We start from the raw sequence: 24,698 nt of genomic DNA, 5'->3' as shown, positions 1-24,698 counted from the left end.
GCCGACCTATAAGAATCTACTCCACCATTATTCCCTCCCACACAGTCCATAATCCTCTATTTTTCTTACATCCACGTGCCTTTCTAAGTCACCAATGTACCAGCTTCCACCACCACCCCCGGCAATCCATTCCAGGCACCCACCACTCTCTGTGTATAAACTTGACCTTGAGATTCTACCAATCACCCACATACTGAGGGCAATTTACATGCATGTCAACTTCAACTTGGTGGTCACATGTGCCGTGACGCAGCGGTAGATGTTGTTTTGAAAGTAGACCAGTATAAGTGACGTACATGGTGCAACATTAAAACACAGGACAAAATTGCAGAGTTACAAAGCAAAAGAGATATAATTGAACATTTAGGAGTTCATCTAGGAGACTGATAACAGTGTGAAATAGACTGTCCTTGAATCTGGTGGTGCGTGGTCATACACTCGTGTACCTTCTTCCTGATGTGAAGAGTGTGTGGCCGGATGGGAAGTTAATATGTTGGCTGCTTTTCCAGGCAGCAGGATATATAGATGAGAATTGATGGAGGGGAGAGGGGTGTAATTGAAAGGAGTGTGTAATGGAGGAAAGACTGGGGGGAGGGGTGAGTGATGGGGGGAAGGGAGAGTGTTGACCCAACAATATGTTTCAGGTTCAGATTGGGTATGAAGTCTCAACAGCAGCATTACTTTGTGAGGAGTTTCCGAAGATGAGCTAGGTCAACAATGATTTTCTACAGAAGTACCTCAGAGAGCATTCTGGCTGGTTGCATCATGGTCTGGTGTGGAGGTGCCAATGCACAGGACAGAAAAAGGCTATAGACACTTGTGAACTTGGCCAGCGTCATCAGACTTCACTCCATCGAGGACATCTACAAGAGGCGGTGTCTTAAGAAAGCTGCCTGTATCCTCAAGGACCCCCCACCACCCAGGCCGTGCCCTCTTCACACTGCTACCATCAGGAAGGAGGTACAGGAGCCTGAAGACGAACACGCAATGGTACAAAATCAGCCTCTTCCCCTCCTCCATCAGATTACTGAACGGGCAATGAACCACAGACACTAGCTCACTTTTTCTCTTGCATTATTTCTTATTTAATGTCACTTATAGCATTTTTGCACTATATTGCTTCTGCTAAATGTGTATTGTGACACGTTCATGGCAATGAATTCCGATTCCGATTCCGATTCAAAATGGGGAAGTGTCGGGGTGGAACATGCTGACTTGTTTCCAGCCTAGTCCATGTAAAACAGTTTTAGTGACAGAACATCTGATAAATGGAAAACAACTTACCCAAACATTTCAGTGAGGTCACCCTCCCCGAATTACACTCACTGTGGAATTAGCGAAGAGACAAAAAAAAAACTGATTTATATTAAGACCTAAAGATCAGGAAATAACATTGCAACATAAATAATTCAAATGCCATGAACACTGAGGAGTGTTACGATCATTCCAATCCAATTCTAAACAAACCATATCTACTCTCTGCTGGCAGAGTTCAAGTTAGACACATCTCTGATCACACACACTGTATCCATGGAAGTAGAGGGTTCTGAAATAAAAGCCCTGGGCTCAGCTTCATTGTTTTCCCAGGAGAGAAAGCTACAGTTGATCGTCTCTGTTTGCGAGGTGACGTGACCCTCCCCTCCCCACCTCCAACAACTGCAATGCCATAGAGTCACATCCTGAAGACCCTCCCCACCGTAAAAAAAAAATCTTTTGACCATTTTTAAATATCTCCGAGGCTCAAAGACATCTATCAACCATTGAAATATCATTGGAATAATGTCAAATAAATGGAAATTTCCAACGAACATAGTGATCAGGACTGGACTGGGGTTCGAATCCCACGCTGTCTGTAAGGAGTTTGTACGTTCTCCCTGTGTCTGTGTGGGTTTTGCCTGGGGGCTCCAACTTCCCCCCACTATCCGAAACGTTCCGGGGGTGTAGGTTAATGGGATGTAAATTTGGCGGCATGGACTCATGGGTCATTTTGGCCCATTACCGTGCAGTATGTCTAAATTAAATTAAAAATCGAATAAACATATTGACAACTGAAAATGGTAAAAAAGATAAGGAGAATATAATATTTTTAAAGAAAATAATGGCAGCTGAAACAAAAAAAGAAAATGCTGGAAATACTCAGGAGGTCAGCCAGCCCCCAGGGAAAGAGAAACAGAGTTTACCATTCATTAGCCACAGTTCTAGTGAGGGGACATTTGCTTGAAGCATTGACTCTGTTTCTCTCTCCAATGTTCAAAGTTCAAATTTATTGCTGGAGTACATACATGACATCACATACAACCATGAGATTCTTTTTTAACAGATGCTGTGTGTTTCCTACGTTATCTGCCTTCAATAAAATAATTCAGGACAAGAAAAAATTAACCTGGCCTGCGACATCAGACTTCATTCCGTCGAGGACATCGACATAAGCAGACATCTTAAGAAAGCAGCTTCTATCCTCAAGGACCCCCCTCCCCCACCCAACCCTTGCCCTCTTCACCCTGCTACCATCAGGAAAAAGGGTACAGGAGCCTGAAGACGAGCCCTCAGCGGCACAAGGACAGCCTCTTCCCCGCTGCCATCAGATTCCTGAATGATCAGTGAATCAAAGACACTGCCTTGCTTTGACTTTTTTCTTGCATTTTAAAAAAAATGATTTTGTAAGGAGGTTTATATAAATGATTGGGCTGTGATGCTGCCACAAAACAGTACATTTCATGACATGTTCATGACAAAAAAAAAATTCTGATACTGATTCTGGCCGCAGTAATCCTTGGCTGCAGAATCTCCCTCAGCACAACACTTCTCTCTGGCATTGGATACAGAGGGCTCGGTGCTGGAACCAATGATATCCCACTTAGACACATCTGACCTTTTTGACGTTCTGGCATCTTCCTGAGCCTACAGGTGGGCAGTGAGCTGTGAATGAAATCTACAAAGCACTGCCTGCTGCTGTGGTGAAGGCAGGTTCAAAATCAAAAGGGAAATAGATTGTACAAATTGGGGAAACATTTGAAAGGCCATGGAGTGGGTTGAATATGTTGCTCTGGTGGATGAGAATAGCAGTCCGAGTCTCAATGAGGACAAGATGAAGGAGATTTCAGGAGGACCAGGAATCACCACCCTCCATCACACATTAAGAACTCAGTAGTTGAGAGAGTAGAGAACACCTAGTTCCTCAGCATGCAATTAAGTAGTGGCCTATCATGTACAGATATCTCCTTACTTGTCAAGAAGCTGCTGGAGCGACAGCTCTTCCTGAGAAGACTGAAGCGGACAAGGCTACCAGCCACCACCCTGTCAAGTTTCTACAGGAGATTTATCAAGAGTGTCCTGTCTAGTTGCATCACAGTGTAGTATGGCTGCTGTAGCATTGGATTTGGGGGTCAATCCACAGGACCACAAGAGCGGCAGGGAGAATCACTTGAGTCTCCCTCACTCCCATCAATGTGAACTACTGGGATCGTTGGTTTGAAAAGGGTGCACAAAACCATTGAGGACCTCTACACCCCAAACACAGCATCTTTCCTTTGTAATACTTATCATGTTAAATATATTTAAAATCAGCAATCATACCAAGAGAACCCCTCCCCCCCCTCACTCTATATAGTCCTATTAAACAGAGAAAGAACAAAGAAAAAGAAACATAAAAAAGAGCATCCCATTGTCAGTGCGTCCATATGGAGATAAGATTATACCACAGGGTATAAATCTTTACAGATTTACACGCACAGCATCTTTCAGCTATACCCACCAGGAAAGAGATACAGGAGGATCAGAGCCAGAACCACCAGGCTGAGGAACAGTTTCTTCCCACGGGAAGTGAGAATGCTAAATGATTGAATGAACAGCTCATCTTAAAACCCCGAAAATACATTTATATTTATATATCTGTGCTTCATATGTATTGACTGTCTGCATGTGTGTTATGTCTGGTTGTGTGTTGGCATGTTTTTGCACCGAGGATCAGAGAACACTTTTTTGGATGATAATAAACTTGAACTTGAAACATGATCAGAGCTACCCACAATCCACAACCAAGCACGTGCATGTTATGAACTAAAAACACCAAGTGAAGCTAACAGGGTGTGCGGATTTACCTGACCAAAACGTCCATTTGTAGTCGGATAACGCGTTCCTTGAAGTTGACTTCCACAAAGCTGTGCCTTAGTGTTTCCTCGATGGATGTGATCGGTAACTCCATCGAGTTTATGTAGCTGAGAAGACAAAGCAGGAGAACTGCAAAGTCTCACCACTGAAACACCACCATCCTGATTTTCCCTTGCACTAATGGCAACTTGGCGGCATGGTTAGTTATGATGGGGCCAGCGACCCGGAATTGAATCCAGGGTTGTCCGTAAGGAGTTTGTACTTTCTCCCCTGTGACCTCCATGCGTTTTCCTCCAGATGTCCCAGTTTCCTCCCACCTTTAAAAACATATGGGGCTGTAGGTTAATTTGGATGTAATTGGGCGACACGGGTTTCAATGCCCAGAATCATCTTCTACTATGCTGGAAATAAAAAGCAGAGACTGTGAATGTAGCTGCGAGTAAGTTTACCTGCTGTATCCCAGCTGTTTACAGGCCGCAGTCCCATGCTGTTCATTCCAGCCCTCCCAGCACACAGTCCTCCACACACCACCAGTGTAAACCTGCACCACTGAACTCTTCCCGCTGACTCGCACTGATGGAGATAAACCCAAAAGGAGAAGAGTTTAAGGCAATTGAATCCACCATGCTCGAGAAAACAGATCATTCACTAGCTCTCATCACTCACTGTATTCTGTCAGGCTAAAATAATAATCCATATTAATGTATAAATTTAGAATAAAATAATTAGGATATTAAACAGGATAGGGTGAGTATGTTGTCGGTGAGTTGATATTGAAGGAAAAGTCTATTTTAAAACAAGGATTTCAAAGGTGCTTAATCTATGCGAGCTGAGGGTTAGAAAAAATTAGTGGAAGAAAGTGCCTGGAATGCATTGCCGTGGCTGGAACAAAAGATACATACAAAAGCTTCTAAGATAGGCTCATGAATGTAAAGAAAAAAGGGGTGTTATCGGCTGCGAGGTGGGTGTGGTGATATGTATATACTGCGCTGTGTCCGAGTGGATGGCCTGCCCACTGACGATTCGCTCCCTAGTGACTCCTCCCCTTGTGACCCAGCCATAAAGGTCGTCCTCCCTTCCCCTGTCCTCCATTTGAGCTCATGGTGTCGAGCCAGCTACAATCTAAAGTGTATTAAAGCCGATCGTTTCCCACTCTCGATCTTTCGTGTTATGGATAGAGCGTATGAGTAGGGAAGGATCAGATTGATGGTGGAATGGGTTTTTACAGGTTGGCACAATGATACACTATCAATAATACCAAACGGCAGGAATTGCCGGACGACAGGCTTTTAATATTATAAGACTTAGACCATGCTTCGGTTCTGGCCCGATCCCAGGGCACGTACTGAGGGAGGGACTTGGCTTAACTGCTTTTATTAGGGGATTGCAGGGGATGAAGTCACCAAGGGAGGGCAGGCCGCCGCACGTATGAAACAAACATATACACTGCCAGTAACCAAGTAACAGCATACAGTGGTATATCACCACACGCAACATGGGCTGAAGAGCCTGGACTGTGGGGTAATATCCTTTGTTCTATAGATTTCAGGTTTTATCTGGCTCTGAAATAGGACTAGTGAAGATTTTGACGGCGTAAAATAACCCAATACTGTAAAATTAAGAAAGAGGTTTAAATAAGGTGATTATGCTTTATCTTGGAGGGAGATTAGAACAATACAGGAAAGATTAGTGTGGAGTCTGGGATAAACCTCTTTACCGTGACAAATTCCACACTGGATTAACAAAGATTCATCAAGAGAAGAAGAAAATGGCCAAGGGCAGACAACCTTTGTGCATTTTCTGCACGTCAGTAAAGGAAACTTGAACCTTGACAGTAAAGGAGAAAGGAATAGAAAATGTTATCAGACTTGATGAAGGGTTTCGGCCCAAGACGTCGACCATTCTTTTCTGTTGCTGATGCTACTTGACCCGCTGAGTTTCTCCAGCAGGTTGGAGGTAAACAAGAAGTCTGCTGATACAGGAATAAAGAACAAACACAGAGATGCTGGAGGAACTCAGCAGGTATCGCAATGCCTTTAGCAGGTAAAGATATGCATTACAAATGTGTTTCGGACCTGAGCCTTTCATCAAGGTGAAAGTCAAAAGCAAGTAGGCCCCTACATTAACAGCCTGGTGAAAAGGGAAGAATTGGAGAGGGGGTGGTGGGGGGGAACGTACAGACAAACCGACCAAAGGTATGATACAAGCACAGGAGAGAGAGGAAAGATTGGGGAGGGGGTTTGTATTTGGCTCTGTCAGAGGGAGACAGAGGGAAAAGGGGAGAGAGAGAGAGAGAGAGAGAGAGAAAAGGAGACATGGCAAAAGATGGGGGGGGGGGGAATGCTGACAGAAACTAGAGATGTTGATGTCAATGCCATCCAGCTGGAGGGTGCGCTCAGACACAAGAAGAGGTGTTGTTCCTCCAATTTGCTGGTGATCTCAGACTGACAGTACATGAGACCATGGACAGCCATGTCAAATTGGGAATGGGATGGGGAATTAAATGAGTGGCCACTGAGAAATCCCTGCTGTTGTGCAGACAGAGCTGAAATGCTCAAGAAAGCGATCTCCCAATTGCGTCCAGTCTCTCCAAGGTAGAGGAGGCCACAACAGGAGCACAAGATAATAGTAGATGACTCCTGTGGATTAAAACTGGAGCCGCACATGGTTCCTCCAGCACCTTGTTTGATGCAGAAGATTTTCTTATTTGGATTGGATCAAGAAGGGTAGAAGGGACTTATCGAAGAGCTCTAACCCTGTCCCAGTTATTGACCCTGTGTGACTTCATGTTATATAGTTTGTCATTCAGTTGTTGCAGAACAAGTCAAGGCCAACGTGCCTGACATCACTCTGGAGAGATGTTTCACGCTCTTTGTCTGTTTGATCAGTTTGCTGCTTGCCTTGGGAAAATATAATTTTTTTTTCAGAAATGCCAAATTATACCAATCCTTGCTCGAATGGTTATATTATTGGTGAGGAATATCCAGCTCGGCACTTTCTGCAGCTTCCAATGCTGGCCAGATAGAGGCAGTTGGGGCATTTATCAGCAACAAGCTCTCCTCTCGCATGAGCAAATGTGTGAAGGAGGCTGGGAGGTGTGCTAGCGTTAGATAGAATTATGAGGGGCCGTGTATGTTCCCCATAGTCTGGGCATTGGAAACCAGAGCGATGAGGTGAAGGTGTAAAGAAGATCTGAGGTAGAAATTTTCACACAGAGTCATTGGTATCTGGAATGAGCAGCTGGTGGATACAGAGGATGCAGGAACAGTAACATTTAAGGTGCATCTGAACAGGAACTTAAATGAAATACACAAATGTGCTCGAGAAACTCAGCAGGTCAAGCAGTATCCATGCATATGATTAACCAACATTTTGGGACTGAGCCCTTCTTCAAGGTATGAGCAGGGCATTGCGGGAGATCGAATTAATGCAGGAAGGTGGGATGAGCATAGATAACCATGAGAGAGGCTTTTGGCTGAAGAGACTGCTTCTCTCCTGTATGACTCTGTGATTCAGGTAAAGGTATTTAAGAATGAAGAATGAAACAACAGAGAGGACACAAATAAAGCCAAATTATGGCCAGAAAGGAATATAAGAAGATAAATAAATGCTTTGAGTAAAGAAGAAAAGCAAACATAAATTAAAATAAGAATTGCAAAAGCAATATTTGAATGTACAATATGCAAGTCTCTATTGCCAGAAATGTGGAAAACAACCCCTATTGAGAAGGAGAGCAGAAGATGACCCTACTGGATGGTAACCACAGCAGCAGGCTAGCAAGGATCTCAGCGGCTGATGGACCTACACATGCTGTCGACTGTTGGAGACTTGAGGTCGAAGGATTCACACAGGTTGCTGGCTGCCAGGAATCCGATATCGTGACCAGGATTTGAGAGATGTTGGGGCAAGAGGGGCTCCTAAAGGACTTTGGGGGCTGAAACCACTCCTGGTTGGGATCTAGACCTCACAATGGATGAGATTGGAGTCCATGAGGCTGCAGAGGCAATGGTAGCGCTGGAGGTGAATCCATGGACCCTCAGAGACTCTGAAGGGACTCTCTTTGGCTTCTTTTACTTGTGCCAACTCTTTGTTTGCCTTATGGCAGACAAACGTTGTAGTCTACCATTTTTAATGAATGATTACTTGACAATAAAAGGAACCTTTGAACCTATTTTTTCCCTGGATGCTGCCTGACCTGCTGAGCTCCTCCAGCACTTGTTTATTGTTTAAGACTCCTTAATAGAACAACAGAACCATTGCACATTACAGCACAGAAAACAGGCCCTTCAGCTCATTTAACCTGTGCCAAGCTATTATTCTGCCTAGCCCGACTGACCTGCACTCATTCCATATCCATCCATACCCCTCCCATCCACGTACCTGCGCAAATTTTTCTTAAATGTTAAAACTCTCCACTTCAGCTGGGAGCTTGTTTGCACTCCCACCACGCTCTGTGTGGGGAAAAGAAATCCCCTAATGTTCCCCCTAAACTTCTCCACTTTCACCTTTAACCCATGTTGTCGGGTTTGTATCTCACCTGCCCTCAGTGGAAAAAACCTACTCAATCGATACTCATCATAATTTTGTAGCAAAAGTAAAAATACATAACCGACATTTCGGGCTTGAGCTTTTCATCAAGGAAAAGCCCTTCTCCTCCGAAAGGAGTTCCGTGGGATTCCTTCTCTCTGCTCCTCATCTGTAATCCTTGCTTGCTCTCAATTTATGACCATGTACTCACCCAAACACGATTCCACAGCCACGTTGCCTTCCTCACTACTAAGGACACTGTTTGAGCACCATTTTGTGTTTTTACTTCAGCCACGGTCTCACAGATTTTCGTGATTTACTTCTCATCATAATTTTGTATACCTCTGTCAAATCTCCCTTCATTCTTCTACACTTCAGGGAATAAAGTCCTAACCCTGTTTAACTTTTCCCTGTAACTCAGTTGTCATATTTCCCTTACTGAGACAGAAAGAATTATTGGTGACACAACCATGTTGTTAAAGAAATGCAGGAAATAAATTATCAGTAGATGGAGTGCTCAATTAATTATAAATACAGCAATTGCATAAAAATAAAGAGGGCAGAACTATTTTTATGAATTAAATAGCAAAATAACCAATATATTTAAATTTACATTTTAAATTTAGACATAGGGAATGGTAACAGGCCTTTCCAGCCCATAAGCCCCTGTCGCCCAAATACCTCAATGAACGCACAGCCCTGGTACGTTTTGATAGATCTGATGAATTTTGATGCCATATTATGAATTAATACAGTAAAACCCCAGGCAACATCCAATCTCAAGCAACCAGAAAATTCACTTATCCAACATCTACCAATCCTCATAGATGCCAGACACCAGGGCTTTTACTGCAGTTACATTGTAAACAAACTTTATTTTCTTGTCCAGTATAACTTGATCCTTTCAAAAGACTACTTTACCACATCCCAGCTCATCTTCCCCTGAAGGACAGTCTTTAACACCATCACAGCGGGCTGCATACCATAGGCACAATGAGGATGTTGGACACTGGAACTTTCCGGTACAGCTATATGTCACTGAAAGATTCACACAGAGAAAATGTCCATTAGTGCACTCAGATTTCTTGCAGAAAGATAAAACTTTAAAGTGGCATTGGCTGAGATTTCAGGCTTAGCTTTCCATCCCCTGAAATCGATGATTTGTGAAACTCTTATACTATAGTGTGAAGTGGGACAAAACAATAACCCAAAAGAAAGCATGGATAAGTCAGGCAGAAGGTCTGGTAACTATGCTATAAAACTCAATGTGACCTACGTGTTCCAACAAGCCTAGGGAAGGCAGCGGACATAATAAAAGACCCATCCCACCAAGGACATGCTCTCTTCTCCCTCCTGCCACTGGGGACTAGGTTCAAGAGTGTAAAATCGGGCACCAGCAGGCTCAAAGAGAGTGCTTTTTAATTGCCCAGCCATTTTTCTCCTGAATTAACCCCACAACAGTGCTCTCATGCTGCCCTTGATGTGTGCTAATTGATCCTTTTCATTTGTAACACTATACTCTGCAATAGTGCTCTTGCCCTGATGCATTACATGCATGTTAGAGTTGACTTGCTGAATGGTTTGTGGAAGAAATTGTCCCACTGTATCAGTTATAATGTGACAACAGACTTGAATTTGCGCTCAAAAGAAGTCAATCAAAGAAAGCACACTTTAGTGAGAATAATTTATAAAAGTAAGGGACATGTGATGTCATGTATGTTCTCTGACAATAAATTCAAAATTTGAAAATTTTAAATTTGGATATACAGCACAGTAACAGGCCTTTTTTGCCTACAAGCCTGTGCTACCCTAACACACTCAATTTTTGAAAGGTTGGTGGACATTAGAGCACCCAGAGGAAATCCACATAGACACGGGAGAGCATACAAACTCCTTGCAAACACCACGGTGTTCAAACACCAGCTCTGGTCGCTGGCGCTGTTACAGCATTGCGCTAACCGCTATGCTAACCACGCCACCCTGGGGTGATGCTAACACTTGTGAGCTTGAAGACATTCTACCCCGTTTGGTGCAGACACATATAAGCTTCAACAATCCAACTTCAATCCACGGAAGTTTGGGAAGATCAACTAACTTCCGAAGAAAGCAAGTTCTGATCTTCCACGACATTTACAAGCAACTCTAAATCTTGTCTCTGTCCACTTGCTCTTGCTCACTAGATGAAAATTCTTGCTGTATTTCTGTACATGTGAAAATAAACTTGAAATTGTCACTGGGTGACTGCACAGCTTGCCTCTGGCCCTCTGTAAGGACTGCAAGCCCAAGGACGAGGCTAATTTCAGTGAAATAATAATCCCAGTGCCTACATCAATGAAGAATTTCAAGCATTCACAGACCCTCCCTCCTCCTCCAATCAATTCTCACCTTTGCTCTCCTGTCCTCCAATCCATGTCCAATTATGGCCTTTTGCCTGTTGACCCTGTGCTCCTCCCCCCTGCCCTTCCTTCCCTCCTCCCTCAGCCATTTTATTCAGGCGCCTGCCTGCTATTTGCTCGGACCTCGAAGGAGGGCTCAGGCCTTAAACATTGATTATATATCTTTACCTCCTATGGATGCTGTGTCTCCTGCTGAGTTCCTTCAGTGTTTTTGTGTTTTTTTTTTAAATAAATAGCCCAGAAGTTAGAAGTTGCACTGGAAAATGAATGGTTTAATGGAAGATAATGAAAATAAATGGTGGAAAAAGTCGAACTTTTTTGTTATCCCACAAATGCTTTGAAAACCGGTTGAAATGTGAGTGAGAGAGATCAAGTGACATTACTCAGGACAATACTGTATGGAACAGCTCAATGATAAGTTCTTAAGGTGAGGTGAACAGATCAAGTTTAGCTATTCATTTTAAAGCAACCTAATACCCAACAAAGAGCTCATTTTGAAATTTGATTAACATATGCTTTAGCACAGTACAGGCCCTTCAGCTGGCAATGATATACTGACCTATATAAACCTACTCCACATCAATCAGTCCTTCCCTTCCTCACAGCCCATAACCCTCCATTTTTATTGCATCCATGTGCTTTATTTTTCTTCACTTGGACATTCCTGGTGTGATCCAGGACTTGAATCCAGTTACATCCATGCATCGCAATTGCAAAGATATTCTACCACGGAGTCTATCACAGGGATGCTTCTACCACTGCTTGCTTGAAAATCAGATAGCTGAAATGATATCCCCTGCTGGGTTATGCACTTGTGTTGCAGTACCTCTGAAGGCATTAACTCTGAGTGAAAAGAGGAGAACTTGCAGAAGAGATTGGTGTCCTTTATTTCCAGAGAGAGATTGGATAAGTTTGGCTCCCTTCCCCTGGAGTGAAGGAAGCGGAGGGGTGACCTAATGGGGGTCAGGAAAGGCAGAGATAACATATTTTGTCAGAATCTTCGTTCTTATGGAATGACTCTCAAAAACAAGAGGGTGTTGGTTTAAATTGAGATGAAGATTTATGATAGCCAATATGTAAAAAGCTGTCTTTATGAACCTATCTGCCTGTGTCGTCACTTTCAGGGCATTATGTATTCATATTCCCAGATCTCTCTGATCTACCACACTTCTCAGTGCCCTACTGCTTATTGAGTATGTCCTACCTTGGTTTGTCCATCCAAAATGCAACAGTTCACACTTAGAACATAAAATATTACAGCACAATACAGGCTCTTCAGCTGATGATGCTGTGCTGACCAATATTTACCGACCAAAAAAAATGAAACCCTCCCTACCTCAGAACCCTCTATTTTTCTTTCATTTATGTGCCTGTCTTTTAAATACCCCCATTGTTCCAGCCTCCACCACCACTCCTGGCAATGCACTCCAAGCACCCACAACTCTCTGTGTAAAAAAAAGTCTTACCCCTAATGTCTCCCCTAAACTTTCTTCCATTTGTTTTGTACATATGTGCCATCTGTAGCCCATTTTTTCTAGCTGGTTAAGATCCCCAGGCAAGCTTTGAAAGCCTTCCCTGTTATCCTCTATGCCTCAAATCTTTGCATCATCTGCAAACTTGCTGATCCAATTTACCACATTATCATCTTTCTAGATCATTGATATGGATGACAAACAACAAAGAACCCAGCACTGATCCTGAGGCACACTAGTCACAGGCCACTAGACTGAGAACCATTCTCCAACTTCTCCCATAAAGCTAATGTCACATCCAGTTTACTATCTCCCCACCAATACCAAGCGCCTGAACCTTTCTGATTAACCTCCCATGATCTTGTCAAAGGCCTTATAAAGGCCTGCATATCAGTCACAAACACAAGAGGAGGGGCTCCAACTTGCTTCCCAATAGGTTGGGCTCTGAATGAGAATTATTTATGAGGTTTATAGATTCATTTATGGATTCAAATTAATTGGACCCAACTCATCCGTGATAACCAAGATGGCTATCCCCACTAATTCCTTTTGACTCTGTTTATCCCATATCCCTTTGACTCTTTCTTATTCATATACCTGTCCACATGCCTTTTAGAATCTGCATTTGTACCTGCAGACAAACTATCTTTGCCAAGTAAGCAATTTATTTAAGTTGAAAAGCCAGAAACTTTACCCAATGAAAGCTACTGGTAGATAATTTCTTGGGAGAAATGCAGAGTGTGGGATAATTTCAATGTTATGTGCATAAAATCAATCTCATTTGTGCGGTTACTGAATTTGATTAATGGGGTGATTTATGAGACAGTCAATTTTCCTTGGTGTGGCTTTTCCCTCCTGAATAATTTAAAGATCTATTTTATGATGTCTTCAATTCCACTGATCGGATTGTGTGTGCTTGCACACAAGGATAGGAGGGGGGTTAGAAAGATATGAACCAATTACAGGCAAATGGCATGAGCCCAGGATGGTCAGCATTGAAGAATTGGGCCAAATGGTCTATTTTGTGCTGAATGACATGACGGCTCTGTGAATTTAATTTAGGGATACAGCATGGTAACAGGCCCTTCTGGCCCACAGCCCCATGCTGCCCAAATATATCTATCTGTATTTCTTTAAAACACTGACACTCAGTATCATGGTCAGTGGAAGGCTGTATCCTTTCCATTTATGTTCTAAGCAGGATTCCATGAGACTATAAGATGTAGGAGCTGAATTAGGCTATTCAGCCCATCGTCTTCCCTGCCATTCATTCATGCAAAGATGTGCTGATCCATTCTCCCACTCTGCCCACTGCCTTCTCCCAATAACCTTTGGTACCCTGACTAATCAAGAGCCTATCAATCTCTGCCTTGATACTGATAACTTGGCCTCCACAACCGCCTGTGGAAACAAATTCCACAGATTTAATCAGTTTCTACACTCCTCAACATACAAGGAACTCTTTTATTAACAAACATGCAACATTTCTTGCAGCAAAGCAAGTTTTGTGAGATAACTTGTTTGTCCAGTGAAACTTAAACCCTTCTACCCCTCTCAACCACAATGAGTTCTCAACAACGGTGGTTGGCGATCAAGCAGTCAAGGTCAATCTATCTGAGTGAAGAATTCAGTCATTAACGAGTGACAGATAACTTTCTGAATGAGCTGACTCCACATTGTCTGATTTCCTTTCGATGGATTGCATGGAATTTTTACTCACTGGGGGCCAATTTACCTCGGAAGGAGCCACATGTCTGCAGAGAAAAAAGTATTTCCTATCGTCTGGCTCAATTGACCCAATTAACTTGGCTTAATCTGTTCATTTCTATATTTAAACCCAGTCTTTTACAGGACAAATTTGCATTCCTCATTATACCTTTTTCTCTCAACTCTATTTCCCACCCTCCTCTCTCCCTCAACCTCTTGGCTCCCTTTCTCTGCCAGTTGGACTAGATGTCCTGTTTTGAAGTTAAATGTCTATGTGCTTATATTTAACAACCTGCTGCATTCTTACAGGCATGGAATAAACTGTAACAGTTTTCAGCCTACGCAGCTATTTAGAATGATGCAAAATAGAGACACTAAGACTGGAATCTGGAACTTGAGACCCTGCAATAAGACTGAAAGTGTAGAGTGGAGATAGCCCATATAGCGATGCAGGGGTTGGCATACAATAGGTGGAACTGGGTGAGGAGGGAAATGATGGGCAGATGGATAGGGTGAGAGGATGGAGGTGGGGACTGAGGTTGGAAGGTGATGTGGAGACAACAAAGGGCCTTGAGTTTCTGGAGTCAGATTTAGGTGGCACAGTTAGCGTAGAGGCAAGCGCAACGCTATTATTGTGCCAGTGACCTGGATTCGAATCCAGTGCTGTCTGTAAGGTTTTTGTACGTTCTCCTCATGTCCATGTCAGTTTCCTCTGGGTGCTCGGGCTTCCTCCCACATCCCAAAGACGCAAGGGATTAGTAATTTGGTATTAATAGGTAGCATGGCCATGTGGGCTGGAAGTTCCAGTTACTGTGTTGTATCACAAAATTAAATTAAAAATATTAAGCTGATATTTCTTCTGCCTGATGAAAGGGAGGAGAATAGAGCATGGCCCGCTCCGGGATGCGTTTTTAAAAAATATGTTGGCAGTTTTCCAGAGACAGCAGGAGGTACAGACACAATCAATGGAGGAGAGGCTGGTTGGTGTGATGGCCTGAAGTACTTAGCAAACTCTCTGTAGTTGCCTGTGGTCTTGGGCAGATTATTTGCAAAATGTGTCAATAATATTGAATGATGGAGCTGAATGTGATAGTTTGGGCAATCTTTCTTCATTTGGTCATTCTTCCATTCCAGATGAACTAAAAAGAGGAAATGCAGACAAAAAAATAGCAGGTCAGGCAGCATCAGATAAATTGGGGGTGGGGGGGGTGTTGTTTGCCTTCTTCTCTTCCCAAGGATGCTGCGTGATCTGCTACATCTTTCCTGCATTCTCTTCTTTTTCTGGTTTGATTCCTGGGATGGGATAGTTGTCAAAGAGGGAAGATTAAGCCAACGCTCTCTCAGATTAAGAAGAATGAGAGCCAGCTCAACGGATAGATATGAAATTTTTGTGGATCTTGTCAGGAAGATGGAGGGATGACATTTTTCCTGGTTAGGGGGAATCACGGATTCTAATCTCAGAATGAAGGGTTGTCCATTTGAGACTGATACACCAGAAATTTCTTCTCACACAGGATACTTTGAATATCATTATCTAATTGGGGGTATTGGAGACAGAGTCTTGGATATGACGAGTGATGGGTGCCTGGAATGCATTGCCAGGGGTACTGGTGGAGGCTGGTACAATGGGGACACATAAAACTCTCTTAGACAGGCACATGGATGTAAGAAAAATAGAGGATTATGGGTATGAGGTAGGGAAGGAGTAGATGATTGTGGAATAGGTTTATACAGGTCAGTAAAACATCGTGAACTGAAAGATCCATGCTGTGCTCTAATATCTTCTAGTTCTCTGTCTCTGTTAAGAGAATCAAAAGATATGGGGTTAATGTTGGTGAGGTAAAAGAGCAGCCATGATTTTATTTAACGGTAGAAGTAGGTGATGGGGCTGTATGGCCTCCTCTTCCTTCTCTTTTTGGTGATCTGGAATCTGAGTGGAATAAATTATCCTGATAGGGCTGCTGAAGAAGAAGGCACTCTCACAGTAACATTAGAAGTTTAGATTGGATACTGGTTCAAGTCTTCAGATTCAATACACAATGTAATGTCTTTGCTGAGGGCGCTAGCTTTAGCCAAGTCAAGATACGTCAAGTTTACTGTCATCTGATTGATAAGTACAACTCACAGAAACAATCTGCTCTGGTCCTCAGTGCAAAACAGACAGCCACACAACCAGACATAACACACATATAGACAAACAATACATATGTAGGACAAGTATTCATCTATACAATAAGTATATAAATATTGGAAATTTAAAGCATATATAAAGAGGTGGCTCAGGAACGGGCAAAGACATGATCTCAGGTGTTCTCCCTTCCACATTTCTGCATAAATCCAGGCAGAAAATCACTGTGATTGGTCTTTGGTCAGAACCGGGTGTTGAGGGAGCTAACTGTGGAACTGATATGGAGTTGCAAAACCTTGCTTGCATTCCTCAATACTGGTCAGCCATCTGTGAATATTTTTTTTTGTCTCATTGTGATGTGACATCTTTGCTGGTGGTTAACCCAAGTGAAGTTGCCAAATGTTCCACTCCTTCAATGGACTTTAAACATGTGAGTAATTTCAAGTATAAAATTCTCAATTGGATGCTTCCATTAAGTTACATAGGCCAGTTAAGTGTTCTTCATGAGATGTGGCTAAAGTTGAATGCATGTTGCCATCCCCTTGATAAGCAAGGCCTTGGGTTTTAACTGGTGTTAAAACAATGCCCTCCTGAGACTCGTCTCACAGTGTCGTCTCTTGGTCAATAATAGAAGATGCCCACCTTAGAAAGTAATTTGTAATTTTCACAATTCTATTATTGTAACTTAGTTGTAAATTAAATTCTACTTACAGCAGTTTACCCCAAGAGATTATTTCTAAATGCTAGTTTATCTAGTGTATAAAAGTTCCTAGCAATGTAGGGGGGGGGGGGTGGAGGAGGGAGTGGTAGAAGATGTCCCATTCAAATACCAAATGTCACACATTTAACAGTCAGCACCAAAAACAATGTACTTACCTCCCACTATAATGGCTATGATAATCAACACAGCAATGATTGCCACTCCAGCTGTAACTAATATCAGAAACTTCTTCGATGTGAAGATCTGGAACTTTGAAGTGCTTCTCTCTTCCTTTCCTAAACAAAGTTGAGAGGTGGGGGGGTGGGGGGTGTAGGAAAAAAGACGACTCAATCAGAATAGGTCAGGTTTTGGAGGGAAATACTTGACCTCGGCCACGCCTCTGTCAGCAACTTTCGGGTTTCCACCATGACATGGGGGGGGGGGTTCCTGAAATTGTAGTCAGCATCATCACGGTCTGGTATGGGGACACTCATACCCTGAGTGGTAAAGGAGGTGGACACAGTCCAGGACATCACAAGGAAAGCCCTCCCCACTATCATCTACAAAAAATGCTGCCGTTGGAGAGCAGCACCAATCATCAAGGATACACTCCACCCAGCACACTCTCTGTTCTCGCTGCTACCATCAGGAAAGAGGTCTAGGTGATACAAAACTCACCCCACCAGATTCAGGAACAGCTGCTCCCCCTCCACCATCAGACTCTGCAACAACACACTTAATCAGGGAGTCATTTAGGGACTCTGACTTTTGCACTTCATTGATTTTTTTCTCTCTGTATTGAGTATTTTTGTTTTATTTACATTTCTTTATTTGTTTACGTGTTATGTCAAGAACAGTTTTTTGCACTAATAATAAGTGGTAATTCTGTCTCACCTGCAGGACAAAAGAATCTTAGGGTTGGATATGTATGTACTCTAACAATAAATCTGTTTTGATTTTTTTATCACTTTTAGTTGGTTTACATTTCTTTAATTTGTTTACATATGTACATTGAGTCAGTTTTTTATGCCAATAAGTGGTGATTCTGCCTTTCCCGCATGTATTCTTACAATAAATCTGAATTTTGAGATTGCTTGCTGTATTTTTTCAGTAACTTGCAATGATGTCAGATTCCTCATGGATTCCAGCGTCGCAATGTAAAATTGACAGTTTCTCCAGCTCTCACAATGGAGAACCTACCCAAATATCATGTCTCTGCTTTTACTTGGCGTTTGAATAGTTTACCATGCATTTGAAAGAACAACTCCAAAGAAGACCCATGATTTTTAGTTCATGTACATCTCCAACTGTTATATTTCATTTAAAATTGCACATGTATTTGTGTATTTTGGTTTGTATACTTTCTGACTCATTTAGCAAGGAGGAATAGATTGGACTTGTGTTTTTTTTCAGCTATTTCATGAGTGGAACTTGTTCTGGGATCAATCTCACTCCCACCTCTGATGAGAGAGATTTTGCGTGAAAAGTCCTGCGCATATACATAATGCACTTTCACCGGGGTCGGGCCAGTAAGGGATTGCGATGGCACAAGGAGTGTTGCTTAAATAGGGCAGAAAGAATTAGTGATGACCCTTTCCATCCATCACACAGGGTCTTTGATCCACTGCCATCAGGGTGCCAGTATAGGAACATCAAAATCAGGATTGCCAGGCTGGGAAATAGTTTCTTCCTGCAGGCTATGAGATTGATGATGGTATTCTGTAACCTTGACTCTGTGATTAAATAAATAAATGATTCCAAAATATTGCCATATATTTGTTTTATACACACGCACAGACACACACACCTATATATAGATAGATACATGTGTACAGTCAGTAAACCCTCCATTATCCGGCACCTATGGGGATTAGTAGATGTCAGATAAGTGAATTTGCAGGTTGCTTGAGATTATGTGTGTGTGGTTTCGTGAGCTGACAGCTGTGGGTACCAATTTTAAACTTTTCTGCAATATTTTTGCTGGTTGCTTGAATTCCAGACTGAAGGGCCTTTCTGTAACCTAATGAATGTGACAGAGGACATTAGTTCTTGCTTTGAGTCCTCTCATGGGACAGTGTCCCTTCTGAGAGTATAGCAGAAATCTGGATCTTACCCTAGGCGTCACAGAAAAAAGGAGATGAAAATAGGCCCATTACCCGTCTCAACAGGCAACACTTTTGCTTCAAGAATGTTGGAGACCCTCTGCATGGTGTTGGGCAGCGCAATGGTGGGCAGCTCATCTTCTGTCACCGACACGATTTCAATGTTTGTGTCATCATCTGCTTCCTTAGCTGCCTCAGATTGTACCTGACCATGAGATAGAGTACAAAATAAAGTATTGACATCGTCATAGTACTACTGCTCAATAGGGTGTGGGTACCAGAGATGCACCTTTAAGTCTTCCATGGCAGTCAGGAAGCTTAAAATTAATTAAATATATCTGCAATATTTTAAAAATAAACTATTAATGAGAAAAGAATTAAAGGGATATTGTAAAAGGAAATCAGGTTCAACGAGCCATTGCAGATCAACCTCCCATCCATATTCTCTTATCTTCGCCTGTCCGTGCTTCGGGAGAGCAGCCAAAATACTAAAGGACACATCCCACCTCAGTCACATTCTCTTTCCCCCTTTCCATTGGGCAGAAGATTTAAATTAATTTTTCTTTAAGTTAGACTTAAAGCACGGTAACAGGCCCTTCCAGCCCATGAGCCCTTGCTGCCCCAATACACACCAATCAAGCTACCACACCCTGACGATTTTTTTGAAAGGAGGGAGGAAATCTTGGCTCCCGGAGGAAACCTCACCAGACACGGGGAGAATGTACAAACTCCTTACAGACAGCACCAGATTCGAACCCGGATCGCTGCTTTTGTAACAGCTTGGCACTAACCGATATGCTCACCGTGCCATTCAAATAGATACGTGAGATTCAAAGACAATTTCCTGCTAGGACAGCGCAGTTAGTGTAGAGGACGGCAGGACCTCCAAGTTGAACATACTGGCGGTCAGCACAACACCTTTACAGTGTCAGCGATCAGAATTGGGGTTGGAATCCTGCACAGTCTGTAAGGAGTTGGCATGCTCTCCCCGTGTCAGCATGGGTTTTCCTCAGGGGCTCCAGTTTCCTCCCACTATTCAAAGCGTACTGGGGGTGTAGGTTAATTGGGTGTAAATTGGGCAGCACGGATTCGTGGATTGAAATGACCCTGCTACTGTGCTGTATGACTAAATTTAAAAAATATATATTATATTTAACTAAATACCCGAGACCTGTGACAGTTTGCGGCAGTTTTCGAGAACAAGGCCTCATCCCGAGCTGGTAGTCACTGGGTTTGACTCATTCAGCGCTGAGCAGTGGGTCTCTGATGGATGGACACAAGAGAAAGGGAAGAGACACTTAATTCTGCTATTGACCTGAAAAGTGGGATCTCATCAAAGAGTTAAAATTTCATCCTGGTCTTTGGTCATTTGAGGAATGTGGTGTTTGAAGGTGAAGAAGTTGGACTTAACCCAAAGCTCATGGTTGACCAGAGAGACCTCCTACCTGTTCCTGATATTTGGACAACAGCAAGTGCCACCAATATCTTCTTCATATAGTCCTCCATATTCACTGGAAGGATTGGCCAACCAAACTGAATGCACCCTCCCAGGCCAACATCCTCAACACTGGGATCTCCATTGTATTCAGGCAGGTAAATTGGGCTCTGACTTTGATGAAGGGCTCAGGCCCGAAACTGTTGTTATGTATCTTTATCTTTGCTATATAAAGAACACTGTTTAACCTGTGGAGTTTCTCCAGTAGTGTTTTTTTTTTCCTTTTTTTTTTATACACCACTCTCCCAAAACAAAGACTATTCCAAGGTTCATCATGGGAAGAGGAGACCTGAAGGACAGGAGAAAAGATTAAGAAGAGTTCAGGCCTGAAATGTCAGTAATATATCTTTACTTCCTTTGGACAGTGTGTGGACAGCCGAGTTCCTCCAGCATTTCTGCATTTTTACTACAATCACAGTATCTGCAGACTTTTATTTAGTACTTCATTCAGTTACTCCACTGTGAAATCTTTTCGAGAGATCCCTACCCTAAAGATTTTGAGGGGAGTTTTGTGAGAGTCTCTCTCACTGTTCCCCATCTTGCATACAAGAAGAGGCTCAGGCCTGAAACGTTGCTTATATATCTTCAACTCCTATTGACGTGGCAAGACCTGCTGAGTTCCTGCAAGATTACTGTGTTTTTACTACAATCACAGTGTCTGCAGGCTTTTGTGTTTCGCTCCTGGGAACCTGTGACTCATGTCCATTCAAAGTGGAGCAGGAGCCTTTGCGATGATATTGAGGACCTTGAGCTCATGCATCAGGGACTCACCGGAGCCTAAGAAGGAGTGGAGCACCTCACAAACTGCCCGCACATGTGCCACTCAGGAACAACTCCCCCCCGCCCCCCCACCACTGTCCCAACTGCGGAGGAGCCTGTGGTTTCGACATTGAACTCATCAGACACTTCAGAATGAACACGTGGAAGCCACAATTGAAGAGGGTGTCGAGGAGACACGCTAGATGCTGGAGCCTTGAGGCAACAAAGATAAAAATGGGCTGCTGGTGGAACGCAGCATCTCTAGAGGTGTAGGGCTAGGTATTTCAGGTTAAGGACCTGAATCAATCACGGTGCACTCCATCCCTTTGCCTCCGCAGATACTTCCCGCCTCACCGAGTTCCTCCAGTAGCTTGTTCTTTGCTTGGGAAATGAGAAACCTGGCATGGAGGTGAACCATCCTCAATCCCACAGGACTGCCTGAGACGAAGATGCTTGCGTGAGCATTTTCTGCCTGTGCTTCCCACAGACCTACCGGAATCATACTTTAGAAAACTCTTCATCAGCGGTTGGATACATATGGCATAGCCTTTTAGCGGTCCAAGCTGCAATATCACAAAAGGTCTACTCGATCTAGGAACAGTCATCATGTAAAACAACAGACCCTCTTGTTATTTCTTACCAACTCACCTGGAAGGAAGACATTTCTGGCAAAGGTACTGAAGTAAAGTCAAGGTGAATGCATGTCTTGATCCAAGATGATATCACAGGGACAGCTACTATCTGCCTCCTAATCCCTGTGAGAGGAACTATGAAAGTCGAGGCAGCAGACTGTTCAGAGAATATCCGGTTTCTCCTCATCTGAGCAGATGGCCATAGAAACCAGCCATCACCGTAGGGTTTCTCACTATGATAAGAATCATGATGCGGTAAGCCAACACCACTTTGTGGTTGACACATAAATATAACAAGAGGTGCACACGAGAATGCTCGTGTCAATATGTCATCGGGTCAGGACGCTCACAGATGCTGCTGAGCATTGTTCTTTCAGTACTGACGATACTTTGCTGGAAATGTTCCACAGCCTCTCGGGATATTTAGAAGAGATTTACGAGTTTTTCAAGCAAAGTGATAGGTGCCTAGAAAGCGCAGCCAGGGGAAGTGGTGGAAGTAGTTAAAAAGGCACTTAATGTTCACTGTTCGATGAGAGTTTATTGCCATATACACAAGTATAATGTACAGATACACTGAAATTCTTACTTGCTGCAGCCAAACAGATACATAGGAGATGCCACATACAGTATTAAAAATGTAAATGATCATAAATGGAAGACACAAAAAGAATTCATAAATATCAATGAATGGATAAATATTTACAGTTGTGCTTTATGCAATAAAGGCGACATTGAGACAGGTAAATATACAAAGTTTCTGGAGAAATTCAGCAGATCCCAGAGCAAAAATATAACATAACCAACATTTTAGGCATGAGCCCTTGACCAAGAGCTCAGACCCAAAACATCAGTTATTTATCTTTGCCTCTAATGGACACCGCAGGACCTGCTGAGTTTCTCCAGAAATTTTGTGTACTGACTGCAATCACAGTATCTGCGGACTTTCTTATTTCACTACAATGAGACAGGTATTGAAGTTTATCGTGGGCTGAAGGGCCTATACTGTACTGTTCTATGTTCGAAGGTCTCTGTTCCAAATCAGAGCTGGAAATGTACAGTGAGTGTATAGCTGAAGTTACACGATGTAAAAATGGATTCTGCTCTCAGATCAGAAAATCTATCGACGATGAAGGTTGCCCAACCAGTTTTTCTTCTCACACATACTGCATGACGTGGTGAGTGTTTCCAGCATTTTCTGCTTTAAAACCATGGCCAGCTCCTGGAAGGTGAAACCTCTTTCTTCTTTGGCTTGGCTTCGCGGACGAAGATTTATGGAGGGGGTAAAAAGTCCACGTCAGCTGCAGGCTCGTTTGTGGCTGACCAGTCCGATGCGGGACAGGCAGACACGATTGCAGCGGTTGCAAGGGAAAATTGGTTGGTTGGGGTTGGGTGTTGGGTTTTTCCTCCTTTGCCTTTTGTCAGTGAGGTGGGCTCTGCGGTCTTCTTCAAAGGAGGCTGCTGCCCGCCAAACTGTGAGGCGCCAAGATGCACGGTTTGAGGCGTTATCAGCCCACTGGCGGTGGTCAATGTGGCAGGCACCAAGAGATTTCTTTAGGCAGTCCTTGTACCTTTTCTTTGGTGCACCTCTGTCACGGTGGCCAGTGGAGAGCTCGCCATATAATACGATCTTGGGAAGGCGATGGTCCTCCATTCTGGAGACGTGACCCATCCAGCGCAGCTGGATCTTCAGCAGCGTGGACTCGATGCTGTCGACCTCTGCCATCTCGAGTACCTCGACGTTAGGGGTGTGAGCGCTCCAATGGATGTTGAGGATGGAGCGGAGACAACGCTGGTGGAAGCGTTCTAGGAGCCGTAGGTGGTGCCGGTAGAGGACCCATGATTCGGAGCCGAACAGGAGTGTGGGTATGACAACGGCTCTGTATACGCTTATCTTTGTGAGGTTTTTCAGTTGGTTGTTTTTCCAGACTCTTTTGTGTAGTCTTCCAAAGGCGCTATTTGCCTTGGCGAGTCTGTTGTCTATCTCATTGTCGATCCTTGCATCTGATGAAATGGTGCAGCCGAGATAGGTAAACTGGTTGACCGTTTTGAGTTTTGTGTGCCCGATGGAGATGTGGGGGGACTGGTAGTCATGGTGGGGAGCTGGCTGATGGAGGACCTCAGTTTTCTTCAGGCTGACTTCCAGGCCAAACATTTTGGCAGTTTCCGCAAAGCAGGACGTCAAGCGCTGAAGAGTGAAACCTAATGACCAGGTAAAATCCTGAACTATTTAATTTTTTTTTAAGATTAGAACTAATCAGGGGTGCAGTGCTGACGGAGCACCGATCCAACACCAGATGACCCCTCTTCAGGGTGGCTGAAACCACCTGCGTATAAGACGACTTCGAATAAGATGACCCACACCACTCCCCTACCCCCTTCACTGAGCGCTACTATATTTTCTGGAAATACCTGTTTCTTCCACAACCTGTTGTCCTATTTTGCAGTTCTACAGTTTGCTGTCAATTATACACCACCAAATACAACATGACGACCACCAAGGCCAGGTCTCGTGAGACTTCCTTGTCACTTTTTTTTGGTGACACCTAAGAAAATTGCACTGCTTTCCCTGTAACTAATTCTCTAATTGAAGCAGTTAGAGAATCCCATACAGGGAGTTTCAGGTACAAAACAAGGAGCTGGTCCTTGAAAGCTGAGATGCGAAGACATTTC

General features: G+C 43.3%; 1 protein-coding gene across 1 annotated transcript in view; it reads right to left on the bottom strand.

The window, feature by feature from the left end:
- Positions 1 to 22,215, bottom strand: part of LOC138739967 (transmembrane protease serine 3-like) — a 46,330-nt gene extending 24,115 nt beyond the window's left edge. The window contains exons 1-11 of the mRNA XM_069892424.1: positions 22,045 to 22,215; positions 21,751 to 21,959; positions 21,490 to 21,609; positions 20,876 to 20,926; positions 20,307 to 20,313; positions 19,197 to 19,347; positions 17,217 to 17,336; positions 9,559 to 9,675; positions 4,560 to 4,683; positions 4,101 to 4,217; positions 1,285 to 1,325 (exon numbers count right to left, since the gene is read on the bottom strand). Coding sequence (XP_069748525.1) covers positions 1,285 to 1,325; positions 4,101 to 4,217; positions 4,560 to 4,683; positions 9,559 to 9,675; positions 17,217 to 17,336; positions 19,197 to 19,347; positions 20,307 to 20,313; positions 20,876 to 20,926; positions 21,490 to 21,609; positions 21,751 to 21,959; positions 22,045 to 22,215 — 1,228 coding nt within the window. The remainder of the gene's footprint in view (positions 1 to 1,284; positions 1,326 to 4,100; positions 4,218 to 4,559; positions 4,684 to 9,558; positions 9,676 to 17,216; positions 17,337 to 19,196; positions 19,348 to 20,306; positions 20,314 to 20,875; positions 20,927 to 21,489; positions 21,610 to 21,750; positions 21,960 to 22,044) is intronic.
- Positions 22,216 to 24,698: the final 2,483 nt, after the last annotated feature.

Source organism: Narcine bancroftii, chromosome 7, assembly GCF_036971445.1.
Source record: "Narcine bancroftii isolate sNarBan1 chromosome 7, sNarBan1.hap1, whole genome shotgun sequence".
Classification (NCBI taxonomy): Eukaryota; Metazoa; Chordata; class Chondrichthyes; order Torpediniformes; family Narcinidae; genus Narcine; species Narcine bancroftii.
This window is presented reverse-complemented; position numbering and strand designations above follow the sequence as displayed.